The sequence below is a fragment of the Clinocottus analis genome, unplaced genomic scaffold (assembly GCF_023055335.1).
Source record: "Clinocottus analis isolate CAN_PGR_092001 unplaced genomic scaffold, fCliAna1.0.p SCAF_24, whole genome shotgun sequence".
Lineage (NCBI taxonomy): Eukaryota > Metazoa > Chordata > Actinopteri > Perciformes > Cottidae > Clinocottus > Clinocottus analis.
This window is the reverse complement of record NW_027175976.1, coordinates 9031234-9049831: the sequence shown is the minus strand read 5'-3', so window position 1 is coordinate 9049831 and position 18598 is coordinate 9031234. Positions and strand designations below refer to the sequence as shown.

Genomic DNA, 18598 nt, shown 5'->3' with positions numbered 1-18598 from the left:
CCCCGCGATAAACGAGGGACCACTGTTATTAAGGAAAAGCTATTGGTCTTTATACCGATAAAATAGAAGGTCTGTGTGTGATTTGTTTCTCAGTCACTTACCAGGAGAGTTCTGTGGTGAGGAGACAGGGGATCCCCGAGGTGACTGGCAGTAGCTGGGGTGCAGTAAGGCATGAGGAGGCACATAGGACATTATTTCATCTTCAAACAGACTGTGGAGGGGAGAGAGGAGGAGAGACGGAACAATGAAGAAACTACATGACTTTAAAAAAGTGACTAAAGTTGAAAGAGACAAAGGAAGGAAATACATTAAGGGGGAAGTCAGGAATAAAGAGGAAAGGTGATATTAAGGGGGAAGTCAGGAATTAAAGAGGGAAGGTGATACACAGTAGATACAATTAGACATGTAAAGAAGATAGACAAGGACAGGGTTAGGGTTAGGGTTAAAAAGACCAGTCCAGGGTAAAAAACTAGCAATGGAATATATTAGGGAGGGATGTAGACACTGAGGGAAGGAAAAAAGGAAGGAAGGAAACAGGTCTTACCTTAATAGCATGACAAGATCAGCATCACCTGACAGCCTGGCCAATCCTGACCCTCCATCTGTGCGTATGAGTTGCACCTTCTCCCTAATGTCACAACAATAATACATTGAAACAGATGCTAAGGACTTGAGCTTTGTTTCATATTGAAGCTGGACAAATACAGTGCCCTACAGAATTATTGGCACTGTTCAATAAAAATGACAACACATGACACTGGCTCTGAGACCATTCCTCCTTTTGATTCTGAGGTCAACGCTTGTGGACTCTCTCCTCTTCAGCTCATCCACAGATTTTCGATGGGGTTTAGGTCGGGGGACTGTGATGGACATGGCAAAACTTTTTTTTCTGTAGTCGCTGAAACATTTTTGTGTAGATTTTGAGGTGTGCTTTGGATCATTGTCCTGCTGGAAGGTCCAACCACGGCCCATTTTAAGCTTCCTGGCAGTTAGGTTTTTTTTAAGTCATATATATATATATATATACATATATATACATACATACATACATACATACATACATACATACATACATACATACATATATATATATATATATATATATATATATATATGTATATATATATATATATATATATATATATATATATATATATGTAAAGTTGTTGTTGCTCCAGAGAGCTGTCATTACTTTAAAATAAAAGCATGCAATACACTAGTTTTTTACTTCATTGTTGAATTTGTCGCAAAATGCGATTAATCGCAGAAAAATCATGCAATAAATCGCGATTAATTTTTTTCAACTTTGCCCAGCCCTGATATATATATATATATATATATATATATATATATATATATATATATGTATATATATATATATATATATATGTATATATATATATATATATATATATATATATATATATATATATATATATATATATATATGTACTACTGAAGGGGTCCTGAGAGTTTGCCCAACCAGTCTACGTGTGCTTTGTGGACTTGGAGAAGACTTTCGACCGGGTCCCTCGGGGGATTTTGTGGGGGGGTGTATGGGGTGCGTTGGCACGGGCTATCCGGTCTCTGTACGGAGCTGTGTTCGTATCCTCGGTAATAAGTCAGACAAGTTTCCGTGGGTGTTGGCCTCCGCCTGGTCTGCCCTTTATCACCGATCTACCGGTATGAAGCAGCAGGGGATAAGAGTTAGCGCCTTCAAATCTGAGGAAACCAGTAGATTGCTTCCTCCAGGTGGGGACAAAGCGCATACCCCAAGCGAAGGAGTTCAAGTATCTTTGGGTCTTGTTCACAAGTGAGGGTAAGGCGGAGCGGAGATCGACAGGCGGATCGGTGCAGCTGCAGCAGTAAAACAGGCGCTGTACCAGTCCGTCTTGGTGAAGAGGGAGCTGAGTCGGAAGGTGACGCTCTCCATTTACCGGTCAGTCTACGTTCAAATCCTCACCTACAGTCATGAAGTCTGGGTCGTGACCAAAAGAACGAGGTCGCGGATACAAACAGCCAAAATTAGCTTTCTCCGTAGGGTGGCTGGGCTCAGCCTTAGACATAGGGTATGGAGCTCGGACATCAGGATTCCCATTAGAGATTTTCCAGGCACGTCCAACTGGGAAGAGACCCCGGAGAAGACCCAGAACATGCTGGGGTGATTATATCACCGGGCTGGCATAAGTAAGCCTCGGGGTCCCCCAGAATGAGCTGGAAAATGTTGTGGATGAGAGGGAAGCCTGGGTCGGCCTGCTGGACCTGCTGCCACCGCAACACGACCCCGGATAAGTGGATAAGTGGATGGACATTCTCAACATGTATATATTTTTTCAATAATTTTAATTTAATGAAAAGGTAAAATTTTGAGTGAAAGACCAAGAGGAAGACATTTATGTGCCAATGATTACGTTGGGCCCTTTAGCTATAATTATGGTTCCTAACAGATAAACTTTTGGTTTTGGGGTTACATTGTCTGTTAGTGTGTGTATATACCTGAGTGAATGGTTCCGGTTGAAGTCAGGCTGTCTTTCCTGCAAAATCTCAAAGACATTTGGTTGTCGAAGAAATGCAACAATCTTCTCATTGTAAGCTGGAAGAAAAGCAGATGCAGTTTTTGGTCAACTTTGATCATTTCTAAATGATTGTGCGTGTCTGTATTTCAATTAAATTAATTTTGTTTAGGCCAAAATCATAAATTTGCCTCAGAGTGCCTTATAATCTGTAAACATACTACAAAAAAAATAAAAAATTATAATCACAGGGAGAAAACTTTAAGGAGAGCAACAGAGGAGGGATTCATCTATCAAGATGGACTCCTGTCCACTGCAATATATGTTATGTGTATGTTATGTGTACAGAATTAACAACATAACAGAACATCTGTGGGTGTACTCACCCACTGGCACAACGTCTTGGCACTGACCCCTGTTGGTTGAGGTAAAGGTGCTGGAAGGCCGTGGCAGCACGGGTGGGCCAACGTGACGGGGGTCTTCACCAGCCTACAGAGGGAGGGGAGAAAAGCGCTATATTTGTATAGTTTCTACCACCTTATGCAGCTGGATTTTTCAGTCTCACCAGTCGCCGTGGGCTGACCTCCCCGGCACTATGGCTGCGTTGACGAGTCAGGTGTTGGCGGTGAGCCAGGAGACTTGGGGCCCGAGTGCTCTGGAGAGGAAGCCGGGGGTCGATGAAGGTGGTGGCACGGCAGTTATGGTCTACAAAGAAAGACTGCATGTATACAGAACATAAGACTGTCAATCAAATGTGTTTTTCCAGTTGAAATTTTAAAAAGCCTTTTAACCCATTTAGATCACATTCCCAGTCATATTCTAAACCTATTTAACAATAAATGAACAAAAACATTAACAGCTGCAGCTCTGACTGCAAGCCAAAGAAGGCAGCAAAGTGTTTGCGTACTGGATTTCTTTCCCTTTATGGATATTATTAAAATAACAATATATGTGTTTAGAGCAAAATAAATGAAGTAATGTATATATGAGCAGAGAATGAGGTTGCTGTTTCTCGAGTGTTGTTATCCGGCTTCTCCTTGCTTTGTTGAAAAATCTGAGCTGGCTTTTATTGCATGTTTGAGCATGTGAGCGTGTTTCACTGGCTAGCTCGTAGTTGTCGTTCTGCACTACTTTCATATGGCCATTACAGCTGATAAACACTCCACGATTGAAAGCGTCATCGCAGAAGCACAACACCCACCCTGTCTTTTTTTCTCAAGGTAAACACTGCTAGCTCTGTCAACTGTACTTTGTTTTGTGGTGTCGTTGGCACCATTAGCAATGAGCTGCCTTCTCAGGCGTTGCCATATTACGACATGTCGAGAGGCAATTAAAATGCCTCTAATAATGTGCATCTTTAAAATATTTCTTTTAATTAAATAAAGCAATATTTAAGAGAAATAAATGTTGTCTGTACAAGCCTACAATCTCTTAAACTGAATTTAAACACTAAATCAGACTGCATTGAAAACCCTTAAAGCCTTCGAGGTATAAAACTTTGAGACACACTGATTGATATGGGTGTCGCCCCACCTTGCCAGTGTGGTCGTGCTTCATCTCCCAGCCTCTCGGCAGCTCCAGCTGTTTGTTGGCAAACATGATGAGGAAGGCCACGAGGTCCCTGTTGTGCTGGTAGCGCTCAAAGTGGTGAGCATCCCGACGAACCTTACTGATCATATGCTTCAGACATGTGTTGGTGGTGAACATACGGTAGGCACTCTAGGCATGCAAGAAAAGCAGTGGAGAATTTATAGAGGAAAGGTAGGAGAAAAGCCAGAAAGAATAGGAGAAACACATCCACCAGAGAAAGGTGAGGAGTTTTCTTGTCAAGTCATCCCACTGTGATACTATAATACAATAAAGTTATTTACCATTTTTACATTTGTGCTTTGGTTTCAATGAGTAAAAGACTGCATGAAACTTATTGGTGTTGTGAGGGGGGCTGAATTTTATATTATAAAAAAAAAGGAGGACACTTCTCACTGTAACGCAAAGCTTGCCCCCATCACCGCACACTTTAAAATAAAAATGTATTTTTGTCATGCACATAAATACAGTGAATATTCCAACCTCTATTTACCAATACTAGTAGTATGGCTCGAGTCAGTCAATGTTTTGAAGCCTCAAAGTTGGCATTTGGCCATCGCCATCTGGGCTTTTTGCTAAAGAAATCTTTTTTTACAACCAGAAGTGACGCATGATGGTGGAGCTAAATACAATTCAATTTTATGAGCAGAAAACACACTCTCAAATAATAAGAAAAAAACAGACCCTTGCATACCCTGCTTTACTACCTATAGTAAATTATGGTCCCTATATGGAACCACAATTCCTAAAATGGACATCATGTTGAAGTAAAGAAACTAGCTTTTGAGACCTGTATATATATTAACAATTATTACTGAGGTAATAAATCAAGTTTTTTTTACTTCCATCGAATAGTTCAAGGTTTTTATCATCTTAAAATCAGAGTTTTTCCTGATTCGATGTGAGGTCCTGGGACAGGGATGTTATGTGTACAGATTGTAAAGCCCCCCCCCCCGAGGCAAATTTAGTATTTGTGATTTTGGGCTATATAAAATAAACTGAATTATATTAAATAATGAGTGTGTGGTCAACAGAGGTTGAGAGAAGGTTGTTCTATTCCTGAAACAAACAACAGAGTGTGTGACCTACAGTGGTGGAATGTAACAGAGTATAATCACAGACGTAATCAGGGATTAGACATTCGACAGACAGCCTGACTAACAAACAACTTTAAAAAAAAAAAAGGTACAGCCCTTTGAGAGACAACCCATTGCGTGAGTCCTTTTATTTTTAATACTTTTTAAATTTAAAAGTAAGTACTTTTTAATTTTACTTAAGTAGGATTGTTGATGTACTTTTGTTGTACTTTTACTTTTATTTTCCTGGGTACTTGTACTTTTACTTAAGTACTAAACTTCAGTACTTCCTCCACCACTGACCTATAAGAAGGAGGTCGGGGAAAAGAGCGATTGATTGATTGAGAAGACAGAAAAGAGGAAAAAGACTGCCCGTACGGGGTTGGAATGCAGCACAGTGAAGAAGTCGGGGCTGGTGAGGAACTTCGCGCTGGGGGACTGAAGTAGCAGAGTGAGGCGAGACCTGGGACTGGACTGAGCCACACTGTTGTCCCTGCGCAGCTCTGCCACACACACACACACACACACACACACACACACACACACACACACACACACACACACACACACACACACACACACACTTAATCATTGTCTCGAGGACATGCTTTGCAGACTAGATGAACTATAATGCAGTACATGAGAGTATTACCTTGTATGGAGGGTTGCATGTCAGTCTCATCAGCCAGGAGCTCATTGGCTGGCTGCTGCTCCGGTCTGCTGTCATTGGTTATTGTCCTACGTATACTTTGATACCTGAAAAAGTGTTTGTGTTAGTAATTAAGGTAATGGCAAAATTTGCAGATTCAAATATTGGTTTATTTTACTTTGCTGTTCGCTTTCACAGTTTGAGGAGTAGTGTATCTGTGTGTGTGATCTGACCTGCGATTCAGCTGCTCCATCTGCTGGATGGAGTTTGACCTCTGGAGGGTCTGCGCAGCAGGGGGAGCGGTGGGACGCTGCCAAGTTGTGGTTCTGTTCACATGGTCTACGTAAAAGATTCTTCCATGGCTATCGATACGCGCCTCCCAGTCTGGTGCACGCGCACACACACACGCACGCACGCACGCACACACACACACACACACACATACACACACACACACACACACACACATATACAGTATATTTACAGTATTGACACGTATGTACATTCAAAAATGTCTTTGATACAAATTGTTTAATTTAGGGAGGGGACAAGTTAACACGTTAAAAATGCATTAACGCAGCAATTCTGTCAGATTGTTCTCCCCATATGCCAGTGTCCGTTACTCCCGTGAGTCTCGGGCAGCACAACGATAGAAGCACACTCGAATTGTGGTTCTCAATGCTTTATATTGTTCTCATTTCCGAGAGGCTGTTTGGTCTGCGCTCTCCTGCAATGCCTCTGAGCGCACCACTCGTGTGCGTTCGCTGGCTGTTTTGGTTCCCGTCCACGAGATTAGCCTCAGCTCCCGTTTGGTCTCTGTCTGCCTTTTCCCCTGACAGCTTGGCGTTTCCCTAAGAAGCTCTCTGTCTGTAATTAAGCCTATGTACTGTGTCCGTCGTACAGCTCCGAGGTCCCTACTACCCCCGTTACATACATGCTTTCTTTCGGCGAGACTATGAGAAAACACTCAAACTTTCTGTGTCATAAAAATGACAAAGGCTAAACCAACCAGGTCGGTAAACCCCAAGCCTTGAGAACTTTAGATTACTTGTGTAAGCCCTGGTTCTCTGAGTAGCAAGGCGACCTTCCAGTCATTGCAAAAATGCACACCTCGCTATGAATGAGCAAGGAGAGTGGTCCAGTGAGACAATCAGACTACTCTGAGAACCGGGGTTACACAGGTAACCTAAGGTTCACTTGTCATATCATTTCTTTATTGTCTCACATTGAAGAATACGACTCCTGGACTGTGCGGTAGATGTTACCAAATGGACCTGAAATTAACCATACCGAGACTTAGCCATATTAAGCACCGACTGGACGATTGGGGGAACATAAAGCATGTGGAACCTGATGAAGGTGTGTGTGGCAATGCCCAACATGAGTGGAGATCCTTCTTAAAGGTTTCTTTCAAGTTTTTCCTTATCCGTATGAGGATCCAAGGACAGAGTACATTGTACAATCTGTAAAGCTCTCTGAGAAAAAAATGTTAATTTGTGATATGGGGCTATATAAATTAAATGTAATGCTGCAGCAGAGACTGAAAAATATTAATGTGAAAAATTGAATGATTAATATCCTTGATTCTCTCAACTATTATGAAGACCTCTACTATTCTCTTTATGCTCAGTCACGCCTCATAGAGAAGTAAAGCTATCCAAGAAGTAAGAATGTGTTGCAATATTTTCTCCTTGGAAATAAAAGGATAAATATGTTTATTTAAACTGGAATAGAGCAACAACAAAAAAAATCCATGTACAGCGTGAATCTCACCTGTCTCTCTCTCCACCCCAACTGTCCCACTCTGACTGCCTCTGGCCCCACACATCTCCTGGGTCTGGGCTGTGCCTCCGGAGGCCTGCATGGACTGCCTCCTTCTCCACACCTCCCCCTGCTCCTGCTCCTCAAGACCGCTGACTCTCGCTCCTGTAATTAACATGCTTTTTTTAATGTATCATGCAACCAATGGTAACGTCCAGTAGCATTGCCTGGTTATTTTGCCGGGGCTTAAATGTTTTGAATTTTGCAAGATGAACGTAACATCTGTGAATGCATGATATTGTTGTTTGTGCTTATGCACCGAACAGCAGTTTGGAGTATCCAGCCTTCTTGGAGTCGGTGGGCGGGGTCCTGGGAAGGGCTCCGCCAGCCGACTCCATAGCTCTCCTAGAAGACTTCAATGCTCACATGTGCAATGACAAAGAAACCTGGCAGGGGGTATTTGAAAGGAATGGCTTATCAGATCTGAATCCGAACAATGTTTTGTTGTTGGACTTCTGTGATAGCCACGGTTTGTCCATAACGAACACCATGTTCGAGCACAAGGTGGCTCATAAGTGTACCTAGTACCAGAACACCTTGGGCTTGAGATCAATGATCAACTTTGTAATCGTATCTTCTGATGTGCGGCCGTATAGCTTGGACACTCGGGTGACGAAAGGAGCAGAGCTGTCAACTGATCACCACCAGTCCATTGTCGGGCGATGGAAAGAGCACTTTGAGGAACTCCTAAACCTGGTCAACATGTCCCAGAAACTGAAGACTTTGGGGTGGTTGCACCCATATCCCTGGCAGAGGTTACTAAGTTAGTCAAAAATCTCCTCGGTGGCAAAGCGCTGGGGTGGCTGAGATCCGCCCTAAGATGCTGAAGATCTTGGTTGTCTTGGCTGACACACCTCTTCATTATCGCATGGAGGTTGGGAAGAGTGCCCATGGACTGGCAGACTGGGGTGGTGATTCCCATCTTCCAGAAGGGGGACCGGAGAGTGTGCTCGAACTAACGTGGTGTCACACTGCTCAGCCTTCCGGGGAAAGCTTATGTCAGGGTGCTGGAGAGGAGGCTCCGACCGCTTGTCGAACCTCAGATTAAAAAAGAACAGTGCGGATTCCGCCCAGTCGCAGAACAGTGGACCAGCTCTATACCCTCGCAAAACTACTCGAGGGGTCCTGGGAGTTTGCCAACCCATCTACATGTACTTTGTGGACCAGGTCCCTCAGCGTTTTTTTGGGGGGGTGTTCCGTTTTTAACGCGTTAACTTGCCCAGCCCTTGAGCCCCATGAGCGCCTATTATCAGGCAAGGAAATGATAAAAAAAAGTTTCCTACAGGATCTCCGGAACCACAACGTTGATTAACTTCATTTTAATAACTAAAATAAAGTAAAGACTTGTGGTAAGAGTTCGATCCGTTCAGAAAAAAAAAAGTTATCATCAGGTTTATGTAATTACATAAACCTGATGATAAATTATTTTTTTTGTATTTTTTTTAATGTAATTACATAAACCCTGTAACCTCAAAACCTTGCCGTCACTTTTTCGCTTTTAACTTTTCCATTTTTGAACCAAACGACACAGTTTTTTGACTAAAATCCTCAGTAACAGGACAAGGCTTTGTTTTATTGTGATTTTTGCAGATTCCGGTTCTTTAGGCTATTATCTTTCCAAAGAGGGGGGTTCCAACTCTGTAGGTTGTTTAGGCCCTTCACTGTGGAGTTGAAAACACTTCAGCGGCTTGAAAACGCATTGTCGGAAAAAAAAGAGTACAAAACCCAACCACTACACCACTGGCTAGTTCTGATCATAATCATAGTCATAATCAAAATGTGGGACAATTTTTTTTTTTGTGGAATCTTTTCACAAGTAAATTCTGAAAAAAATGATATAAATAAGCACAAGTATTAAAACTCATTTGGGGTTCATATCAATACTTGAACGTTAAAGCCTCGAAGGGCTGCTTCCCCCGTGGGGTTCAGTTGGGGCTCAAAAGGGTAATAGTATTAATAGTGGTCAACTTTAGCACTTTATTATATTGTATTTTAATAATATTGTAATCAATATTGTTGGCCATAAACAGAAACATTTACCACCTACCAACTTCAGAAATGCCTCCTCCTTGGTTCACTATGACGCTGCTCACAGGAGCAGCTGCTGCTACTGGTCCATTTGCCTCACTGCTCGATGACTCTCCTTCTTCCTCGGCCTTCGGAGCCACTTCTTTTCTTGTCTCCACCTCCTGTGGACAGGAAAGGGAGAAAAAAAGAAAATAAAGATGAAATTTTGAAAAAAGCTCTGTATGGCTGATATCAAAGACATGCACTACAGCTGCTCACCTGAATGGGTGAAAGTGGACCAAGTAAGGGATTGCAGTGTACCTCCTCGTTGGCTCCCATCCTGCTGCTCTGCTCCTGACAGGTACATTCTCCCACAGACTCCCCCAGCTCAGTTACTGCTTGTACATTATTCCCAAATGCCTGAGTTAAGCTGGATTCTGTCAAAGGTTCTCCCGTGACATGTGCAGCCTCTGCTGATGCTCCAGCAACCTCTCTGGCCACAGTTGCAGTCTCAGCAGCTGTAGATGTTCCTACCTTTGCTTCTCCAGCTTCATCTCCAGGTTCGGACCCTGCAGATTCAGTTCCAGGCTGAGTTGTGGTAGAGGAACCTGCATCTGTTATGTCCCCATCTCCAGGCCCAGTTGCAGCTCCGGTCTGCTGCTCTTGCTCTCCTTTTAAACCCTCGTTTCCCTGTCGAGACTCAGCCCATCTCCTCGATAAGGCTAAGTCTGTGCTTTGCTGTGTCCTTGTCTCCTGGGATTGCTCTCTGTGCTGCACCACGGTCTCATCATCCTCATCTGAGTCTATGTGCAGCATGGTATTGAGCCGTGTGTCTGTTGGAAAGCTGGAACGGAGTTTCGGTGGGGGCCCTATGAGAGGTTGGTCAACGTTGCTTCTCGGAGCCTCGATGGTATCCAGGTAGTCGTTGAGCGACACCTGACGGTGGGTGTGACAGTCCAGAGCCATAGTGAGCAGATCCTCCTGTCCCATCTGCACAGGCTCCCGCCAAATACTGTCATTGCCATAGTAACAAGCACCATTTACTAGAATGGAGCCTTCATCAGGGCCTGTGGGAGAAGGTCTGTATCTGACGCGTGAAGAGGAGGATTGGTGAGGAAGGTCTTCGTCGTCAGAGGGACTTCCAGGGTCACTATTCACCACACCTAAGACAGCTCCCACAGCCTCTGGGGAGGCTTCTAGGAGAAAGAGAGAAAGGACAAAAGAAAATTGAGGATGAGCAAATGTTGGCCATGGAAATCTGTGCACATGGATTGAGGAACTTATGAAGTTAGACTTTGAGAATATGCATCTGGAATTATGAAAGAAAGTGTGTAACTCTCGATATAAAAAAAGAAACAACACATACATATATAATGCAGTATTCAACTGCCACATCAGCTAAATAAGATTACAGACTAGGGTGTCTGAAACATTTTGAAAATACTATAATATCCCTTATGTGTAGTGGCGGCCGGCCCGAAGAGGGCAACGGGGCTTAGAACCACCCACCTTGAGTCACCAAAAAAAAAAAGATTATAATACATTATACAAATTGTCACTATTTGTGTTGTTGAGCTATGGAATATACCCAGTAATATTTGTAAAATAGGATATCTGCGCCAAATATCTGCTTTTCCTGCTTCTCTCCTCTGCTAGTGCACCTCTCAACGGCTCACATGCACGTCTCTGCTGCTAGTGCACGTCTCTGCTGCTAGTGCATGTCGTGGGGCTTGATCGATTCTGCCCAAAAAAGACGGGTCTCATATGCAGTTTAGCTAATCACCGATTAAAGAAATAAATGAGGATGCTGGTGTTTCTCCCCACAGCCTCTCCATGGCGCGGGAGAGGTTGCTGCCGGCGCAGCTGTGCTTTAATGTCTTGTCTGCACTGTGCAGGGTCAGTATGGCGGTTTTGCTGATAGATTTGGACAACATGTATTTTTGTTGACACTATGGGTTGTGCTCTCCCCTTGCTGTGCTGGCCCTATCCGGGCGCATTTCCTCCACTGTCGTGCGCTGTGACCGGCTCTAGGTCGGCTTGAAAAGGCTCGGGCCGAAGGTGGCACGCCGGCTCTGGTTGCGTGCTTTAGAGCGCCCATGACCGGACCTTGCCGCTGCCCGGGGCCGTGGATGATGTGTTTGCTGTACTTCTCTCCCTGCCAGGGACTGGCGTGCTGTCCTTAGTGCCACGTTGCATCACCAGGCGGGGATCGTCCCACGTAAAGGGCGTCAGGGATCTGCAGTGATGTCGGCAACCCACTCGACTCGTCTTGAAACACGGACCAAGGAGTCTAACGCACGCTTGATTTAGAGGGATCTGAAACCCTGTTGCGCAATAGGTGGCGCGCAAGGTGCGGCGCGTGACACGCATCACGCACCTTGCTCAATGGCCAACACCATGGACATTATATATATATATATATTTATATATATATAGGAATAATTGTTAAATATTTAACTGCATTGAATCATATGGGGATGTTTGCTGAAATTGATTAGCTGGCCCTACCCAAAAAAAAATCCACCAGTCGCCACTGCTTATGTGGTATTTAATACAATGAAGTCTGCTGTGCATTGAGCAGAGAAAACATTTTATAGTATTATATTTTCCCACAAATTACTGTCAAAAACTTTTGATCATGCAAAAACACTGTACACTAATGTGTGTGTTGCTCATTTACATTACCACAAAACAGTATAATGTAAACATACACACACACCTTCATGTCCAGTGGAGGTGACAACCACCCTGAATGAAAGCTGCCCGCTCACATGGTCCGTAGGAAGACGACGACACAGGCTGTAGCTGACTGGCTGATCACTACACACACACGCACACACACACACACACACACACACACACACACACACACACACACACACACACACACACACACACACACACACATTTTTTTTTATTAATTGTGTCCTTACTGACAGCCATACATTGTCAGAAAATTTCCAATCATTATTTATAAAAATTCATGTGCAATGAGTTTGCCCCACCACCTACCACTATAAACTGGCAACGTTTGCATACACACGATACATCCTGATTCACCAGAGTACATATTGTCTTCAGTTGTGGATCAATATCAAATCAATGCCTGAACAATGAGTTTATTAGGCCGTATTGATCAATATTGACTGCACTATTGCGAGTCACTGTGGTGAAGGTCAGATAACTGTCAACCTCCTCAGACTTTCCCGCTTTCTCTCTGATTGATCATCTAAAAATCTGCACCTTTCATTAACATGCACCCAAAGGGAACAGAGCTATGTGTGTGTGTGGAGACTCACTCAGCAGTCGGCCCCTCCAGAAGCCTCTGTACAGGGAGGATTAGCTGACCCAAAAACCGCTTAATGATTGGTCGGCTCTTGGCAAACTTATCCTTCACCTCGATCTCCAACACGTCAGTCATCAGAGCCACAAAGGTATATTTCTAAAGGAAGATAAATAGTAAAAAGTATAGATTTATTGATATAATGTGTATATTTAGTATATTTACTGTTCTTTTTATTTACATTGTGATTTAAGAAAGACATTGGATTTAAATGCTTCAAGAATCTCTACATCTAAGCCCGACTGGGCTGCTTTGTAAGTAAATTGTGTTAGTCCTCTGGACAATATGACCAAACTATTAACATTTGACATAAGGGAAACACGGTTCATCAACTTTGACCATCATCATTGATAGAAACAGAATTTGCCTCCTCTCGTCCCACCAGGGTCCTGCGCCCGCTCGTGGTCAAGCACAGCTTGATTTTGGATGCTAATGTGGAGCCAGGTCTCTGTAGAGCATGGTGCACAGTCACCGACCTCACGTTTCTAAATCTGCCAGAATTTTCCTGGCCAGGATAGGCTTGGGTGGTGGAATGGCATTAGGTTCTAGTTGGGTTAGCTTAGCTTCCATCTCGGCTCTTTGCCCACTTGTAGTGCTGTTTTGTCCATCCGGTCTGGCTGGGTGATTGCTAGCGATTAGTTGATAACCGCCAGTGACAAAACAATCCCCACACTTTTTTCTCTGCCGTTTAAAGAGCATTATTATATTTTTATGTCATCTAAGACGATAGACATCGTCTTGGATGTAATAAAACAAAAACCCAACAAATTAGGACAAAAATGTCGCAAATTTCATGGGAGCTCCCGAATGCTGCCTGTACATATGACGCTGTTGCCATAGACTGGCCTGTTTTGCCTACAGGATGCCAGCCTGCTATCACCCGTTCCTATTCTCTGTCATTACCATGGTGATAAAGGATGGTCATCTATCGTTAAAATCCATTAAGGATGTTTTTTTCTATAATGTTAACGTAACTGTTAGATGTTTAAACAAATGTAATAACAATAAATAACCACAGAGACCAACGAAGTAATAATAATATGATTGTCTGATTTATGTTTCCTGTTTGCTCTTTGTAAAAAAAAATCTAAGAAAACACTGTAGACTACTGCCAAATAGTCTTGTTATTGCCATTTGATGACAAATTATTCATATACTGTAAGCCAAAATTATTATTTTGAACAAAAGGTTAAATGTATATTTCACAAGTTTAAAAAATGGACCCCAATTTTTAGGGCTTTTGACATGATTACAATTTTTAATCAGATTAATCACAGGTTTTTGTGGATTAATCATGATTAATCACATATTACTGATATTCTCCGTATATTTTTGTAAAAACATAAAAGACGGATATATACATTGGCTGCGTTTCCCAGATTAGATCGTTTTTAAGGACTTAAGAAGGCTCGAAAGAAGGGTTCGCTAAGGAGTGCTAAGATACGAGTGTTTCCCAGATGCGTTCTTAACTGCCTTCTTAAGATCTCGCCAAAGAAGCTTCTGAAGATGCTCTTAGTGGGAGCTGTCCACCGCCGTGGTGATGAAACTAAATCAATCGATGCCAGGCAAATTGATCACCCACCACTTTATCAGCCTATAAATCACACACAACACGCTCTGGTCCCTACACACAGGTGCAATTGCACTACGGGCACGCGTGTGTGTGTGTGTGTGTGTGTGCGTGCGTGTGTGTGTGTGTCACCCATGACACCAATCACCCGAGGGATCTCAGCCATGGCATGAAATCCACGGTGGACCTGGCGGACCTCGTCCCGTGAGGTGGGCTTTCTGATGTGTGTCCGGGCATGGCGCAGGAGGATCGGTGTCACGGCTGCCACACTCCATGAAACCGACGCCTTGCTGAGGCTGGTGCCGTCCCCCACCACCTCCAGGAAGCTCAACATTGAGGGCAACATTGCAGCGGGTTGGCCTCTGGATGTGTGGTAACACTAGCGTGACGAGGCGTTGGATCTATACACGGGGAAGCCGGTACTTGGACTGGACAGCCCGGTCCGACAGCACATAAAGTGGAGAAGTGCTGACGCTCACATGCATTTATGTAAACTATCTGGCTTCACGCTGGGTGACGCTGTTGGTTAGCAGCGAGACTATGCTGTATTGCAGTCGTGGTGTCTCTCACACGTGGACTTTAGCAACGCCTTTAGACGTGGAGACTCTCTTGATGAGGTTCCAGCAGAGTTCAATTACACCTGTCAGTTCCCTGATATCTGTGAAATATACAGATGCTGAATGTGTGTGAAAACATAATGAGTGATAGTAATGATGATTCATTTTATTTATGTAGCTACAGGAACACAGGGGAAATTCTTTATTTTTATATCGTTATTTTTTTTTGTGTGCTATTATTTTTCTTGCGTCAAGTGTTCTGCAGCTGTGGGCGCACATTCATTATGACACATGGTTTTAGTATTCCTTTGAATGTCTGATATAACTTTCCCTGACGCGGCTGCAGTGAGCGTTGGTCTCTAAGAAGGCTGTTAAGAGTGGGTCAGACTGATCTTATGTTTCCTTCTTAGTGAAAGAGCGTCTTAAGCTAAGAACGACTCTGGGAAACACGTCGTTCTTTCACTGCGCTTTTCGAGCGCTTCTAAGACGCTCTTAGTGCTTAAGAGCGTCTGGTGGTTGTATTTGGAGGATAATTATCCTGCATCTGGCAACCCTGAGATCGGTCGGTCAATGACAGTTCTCTCTACAGTCAGCTCGCGCAAGAACGTGAACGTAAGATACTGTTTCAAAACTTGTAAGGGCGTAATAACTAGTTAGTGAAAGACGCAGAGAAACAAATATCCAACGAGGCAAAATCCCGGACGTTTTTGGAATCCCTGCCGGACGCATTTGTTACATATTGAAAAGAGGACATGTCCGAGAAAAAGAGGACATCTGGTCACCAGGTAATTCTCATTACTCAGTCCAGTGATCCCCTGTCAGCGCCACATGTCCCGTAGCAGCCAAGTCATTTTCCGTTTTGTTCTTTCCAGCTTTATACAGCTCGTGGATTTATGTCACGATTGTGCGTCTTTGAGGTGCTTTGATGCTCGGGTCCCCTGTTGCCACTCGCAAAACTTTGGTGAACCCCTCATCCGCAGCAATATTAATTCCGCAACTGTGCTACTCAGCTTGTCACAGGCAGACTTAGTGAGGGGTCTTTGTTGTTCAGTGAGGCTGGTTTGACGCATTTCACTTGAACGTCCCTCGCCGACCAACATGCTGCCCGTTGTGATGTTACTTAAGGCTGGTTGTGCCACGGTGAAACGTCAACGTCTTCCCAAGTGAACATCTGACATTTACGTCTGACTGCATTAGAGTGGAAATTGTTGAATTTCCGCTCGAATGGAAGCTCATTCTGCTCATGTGTTAAATGCGTTAAAAAACATTAACGCATTAATCCTGTAATTTAATAATAATGCGTTAACGCGTTATTTTTCACAGCTCTAATATATATATATATATATATATATATATATATATATATATGTATATATATATATATATATATATATATATATGTATATATATATATACACATACATATATATATACACATACATACATACATATATATATATATATATATATATATATATATACACATACATATATATATATATATATATATATATATATATATATATATATATATATATATACACATACATATATATATATATATATATATATATATATACACATACATATATATATATATATATATATATATATATATATATATATATATATATATATATATATATACACACATACATATATATATATATATATATATATATATATATATATAAAAAATAAATGTCCTACCCTGGGTGGTTTCCATTTTAGCCTTGGGATACAAATAAGGATGGGTATTTTTTTTTTTTCGATACCGGTGCTAAAAAGATACTTTTAAAACGATACCGGTATATATTAACTTCTAAATTAAAATCTTTTCTAAATTAGACAGAGCTGCTCTTGAATTTGGCAACCCCAAATTAACCGAGGAACAAACAATCACTCGCTGTGAGCATGCTCTACCTGCTGCTTGTGTGTGCGCTGGGCAGCCCTGCCTGGGGGGGGGGGGGGGTCAAAAAGAAAGCCAAAGAAGTTCCTGAAAGTCTTGTTATTTCACAGACATTTTTTTGTACTGTTGCCAGAGAGGAGTGGATCATTTTTGTTGATTTGATGAAGAATGCCTATTTCTTGATTCTAATGCTGTTTCTTTGGGCTTTGCTGTCACTGCGCCTCCCTTAGATGGCTGCAAAGTAGCACACGCACAGGACGATAAGGTTATCACAGCTGTGCCTTTTCACTCTATTCCCATAAAAACCTTGAAGATTCTGTGGGAATGACGCTGGAACTCACACCCGACTGGGTTATGCAAGGTTACACATGACATCGTAGATATAAATTCTCGACACGCAAGTCGAATATATTGAGTGTCAAAGCGCTTCCTTTGGTGGCAATCCAGGATTAAGTGAACCATAGTAATATCAGTTGTTTGGGTATTTTAGAAAGACAGAATGTGAAAAAAATGTCTTTTACCTTTTAAGCATATTCTAGAAATCCAAAGTATGAAAATAAGCATTATATTTCCTCTCTACACAACATGAAATATTGACATTTCTAGTGTAGACAGGATGCTGAACAAAAGCTCACATTAGAGCTTCTCTGTGTTACAATTATTTTAAGTGAAACGAGAGAACACCAACAATATAATCCCTGACCCCCTTTTACATTTTTACAACTTTGAAATTTTCCGGAAATGTACTGACAATTTGCAACTCTAAGCAGTACTGTGCAACACATATTTTGTATTACTTTTAGAAGTTAATGTGCGTGTGTGTTTGCGCTGACCTCCCCGTGCCACACAGGGTTGGTTGTGTTGCCTATGATGGAGGACCGTCTCTCCTGGCCGTGGTGGGTGAATTTAGGTAGGCCGCTCCTCTTTCCGGGCTGTATTGACATCTTCAAGTAGGGGTCGGGGTTGAAGAACATGCCCTTCTTAAGGCCAACCGCCCGTATGCCTAGAGTAGTAAACACACATAGTGAAGTATTTGTGTCTTTTACTGGATCACAATATTACACCAGAATTTCACTGAATCAGTCCTCATACCGGATAGGGTGAAGCTGACGAGTTTACGACAGTGCTCAGTCCCTGATTGGTCCTCTACTTGGCCTTCACTGTCCACCTGATGAGAAATCAACCAATAGAGATCATTATGAATGGACCACTTACCCATCTCATTTTTAGAAAGAACCAACTTCACTGTTAGAGAAACAAAAACATTAGATAAGTGATGACCAGTTAAAATAAGGAACATCAGCGAGGGAGCAGAGAGGAATAATGAGAGAGAGCCCTGATTCAAGCTTTCTGCTTCAAATTTTACTGACTCAACTGGAGCAAATGCCTCTTAGCCTCAGATTATATTGCCAAGAGCTCAACGACGTCTACTTTACTCCATTCACTTCCTTCCATCCAGTCTGACTGCATCCCTTTCATCTCTTCATTTGGTTCCAGCTGCGGTCTAAGCTGAGTGTCACCTAAAATATGTAACCAATAAATGATCTAGGTTAAGGGGCAGCAGTT

General features: G+C 42.6%; 1 protein-coding gene across 3 annotated transcripts in view; it reads right to left on the bottom strand.

The window, feature by feature from the left end:
- hecw2b (HECT, C2 and WW domain containing E3 ubiquitin protein ligase 2b) overlaps positions 1-18598 on the bottom strand; it is a 51284-nt gene that overhangs the window by 13329 nt on the left and 19357 nt on the right. The window contains exons 5-20 of one of the 3 annotated variants that reach the window (XM_068590190.1): positions 18125-18200; positions 17866-18035; positions 12953-13095; positions 12373-12473; positions 9933-10849; positions 9694-9835; positions 7599-7751; positions 6059-6209; positions 5829-5932; positions 5555-5679; positions 4047-4232; positions 3079-3231; positions 2900-3002; positions 2497-2593; positions 545-628; positions 102-211 (exon numbers count right to left, since the gene is read on the bottom strand). In XM_068590190.1, coding sequence (XP_068446291.1) covers positions 102-211; positions 545-628; positions 2497-2593; positions 2900-3002; positions 3079-3231; positions 4047-4232; positions 5555-5679; positions 5829-5932; positions 6059-6209; positions 7599-7751; positions 9694-9835; positions 9933-10849; positions 12373-12473; positions 12953-13095; positions 17866-18035; positions 18125-18200 — 2815 coding nt within the window. The remainder of the gene's footprint in view (positions 1-101; positions 212-544; positions 629-2496; positions 2594-2899; positions 3003-3078; positions 3232-4046; positions 4233-5554; positions 5680-5828; positions 5933-6058; positions 6210-7598; positions 7752-9693; positions 9836-9932; positions 10850-12372; positions 12474-12952; positions 13096-17865; positions 18036-18124; positions 18201-18598) is intronic. The other 2 variants (XM_068590191.1, XM_068590192.1) reach the window with 2 other exon arrangements.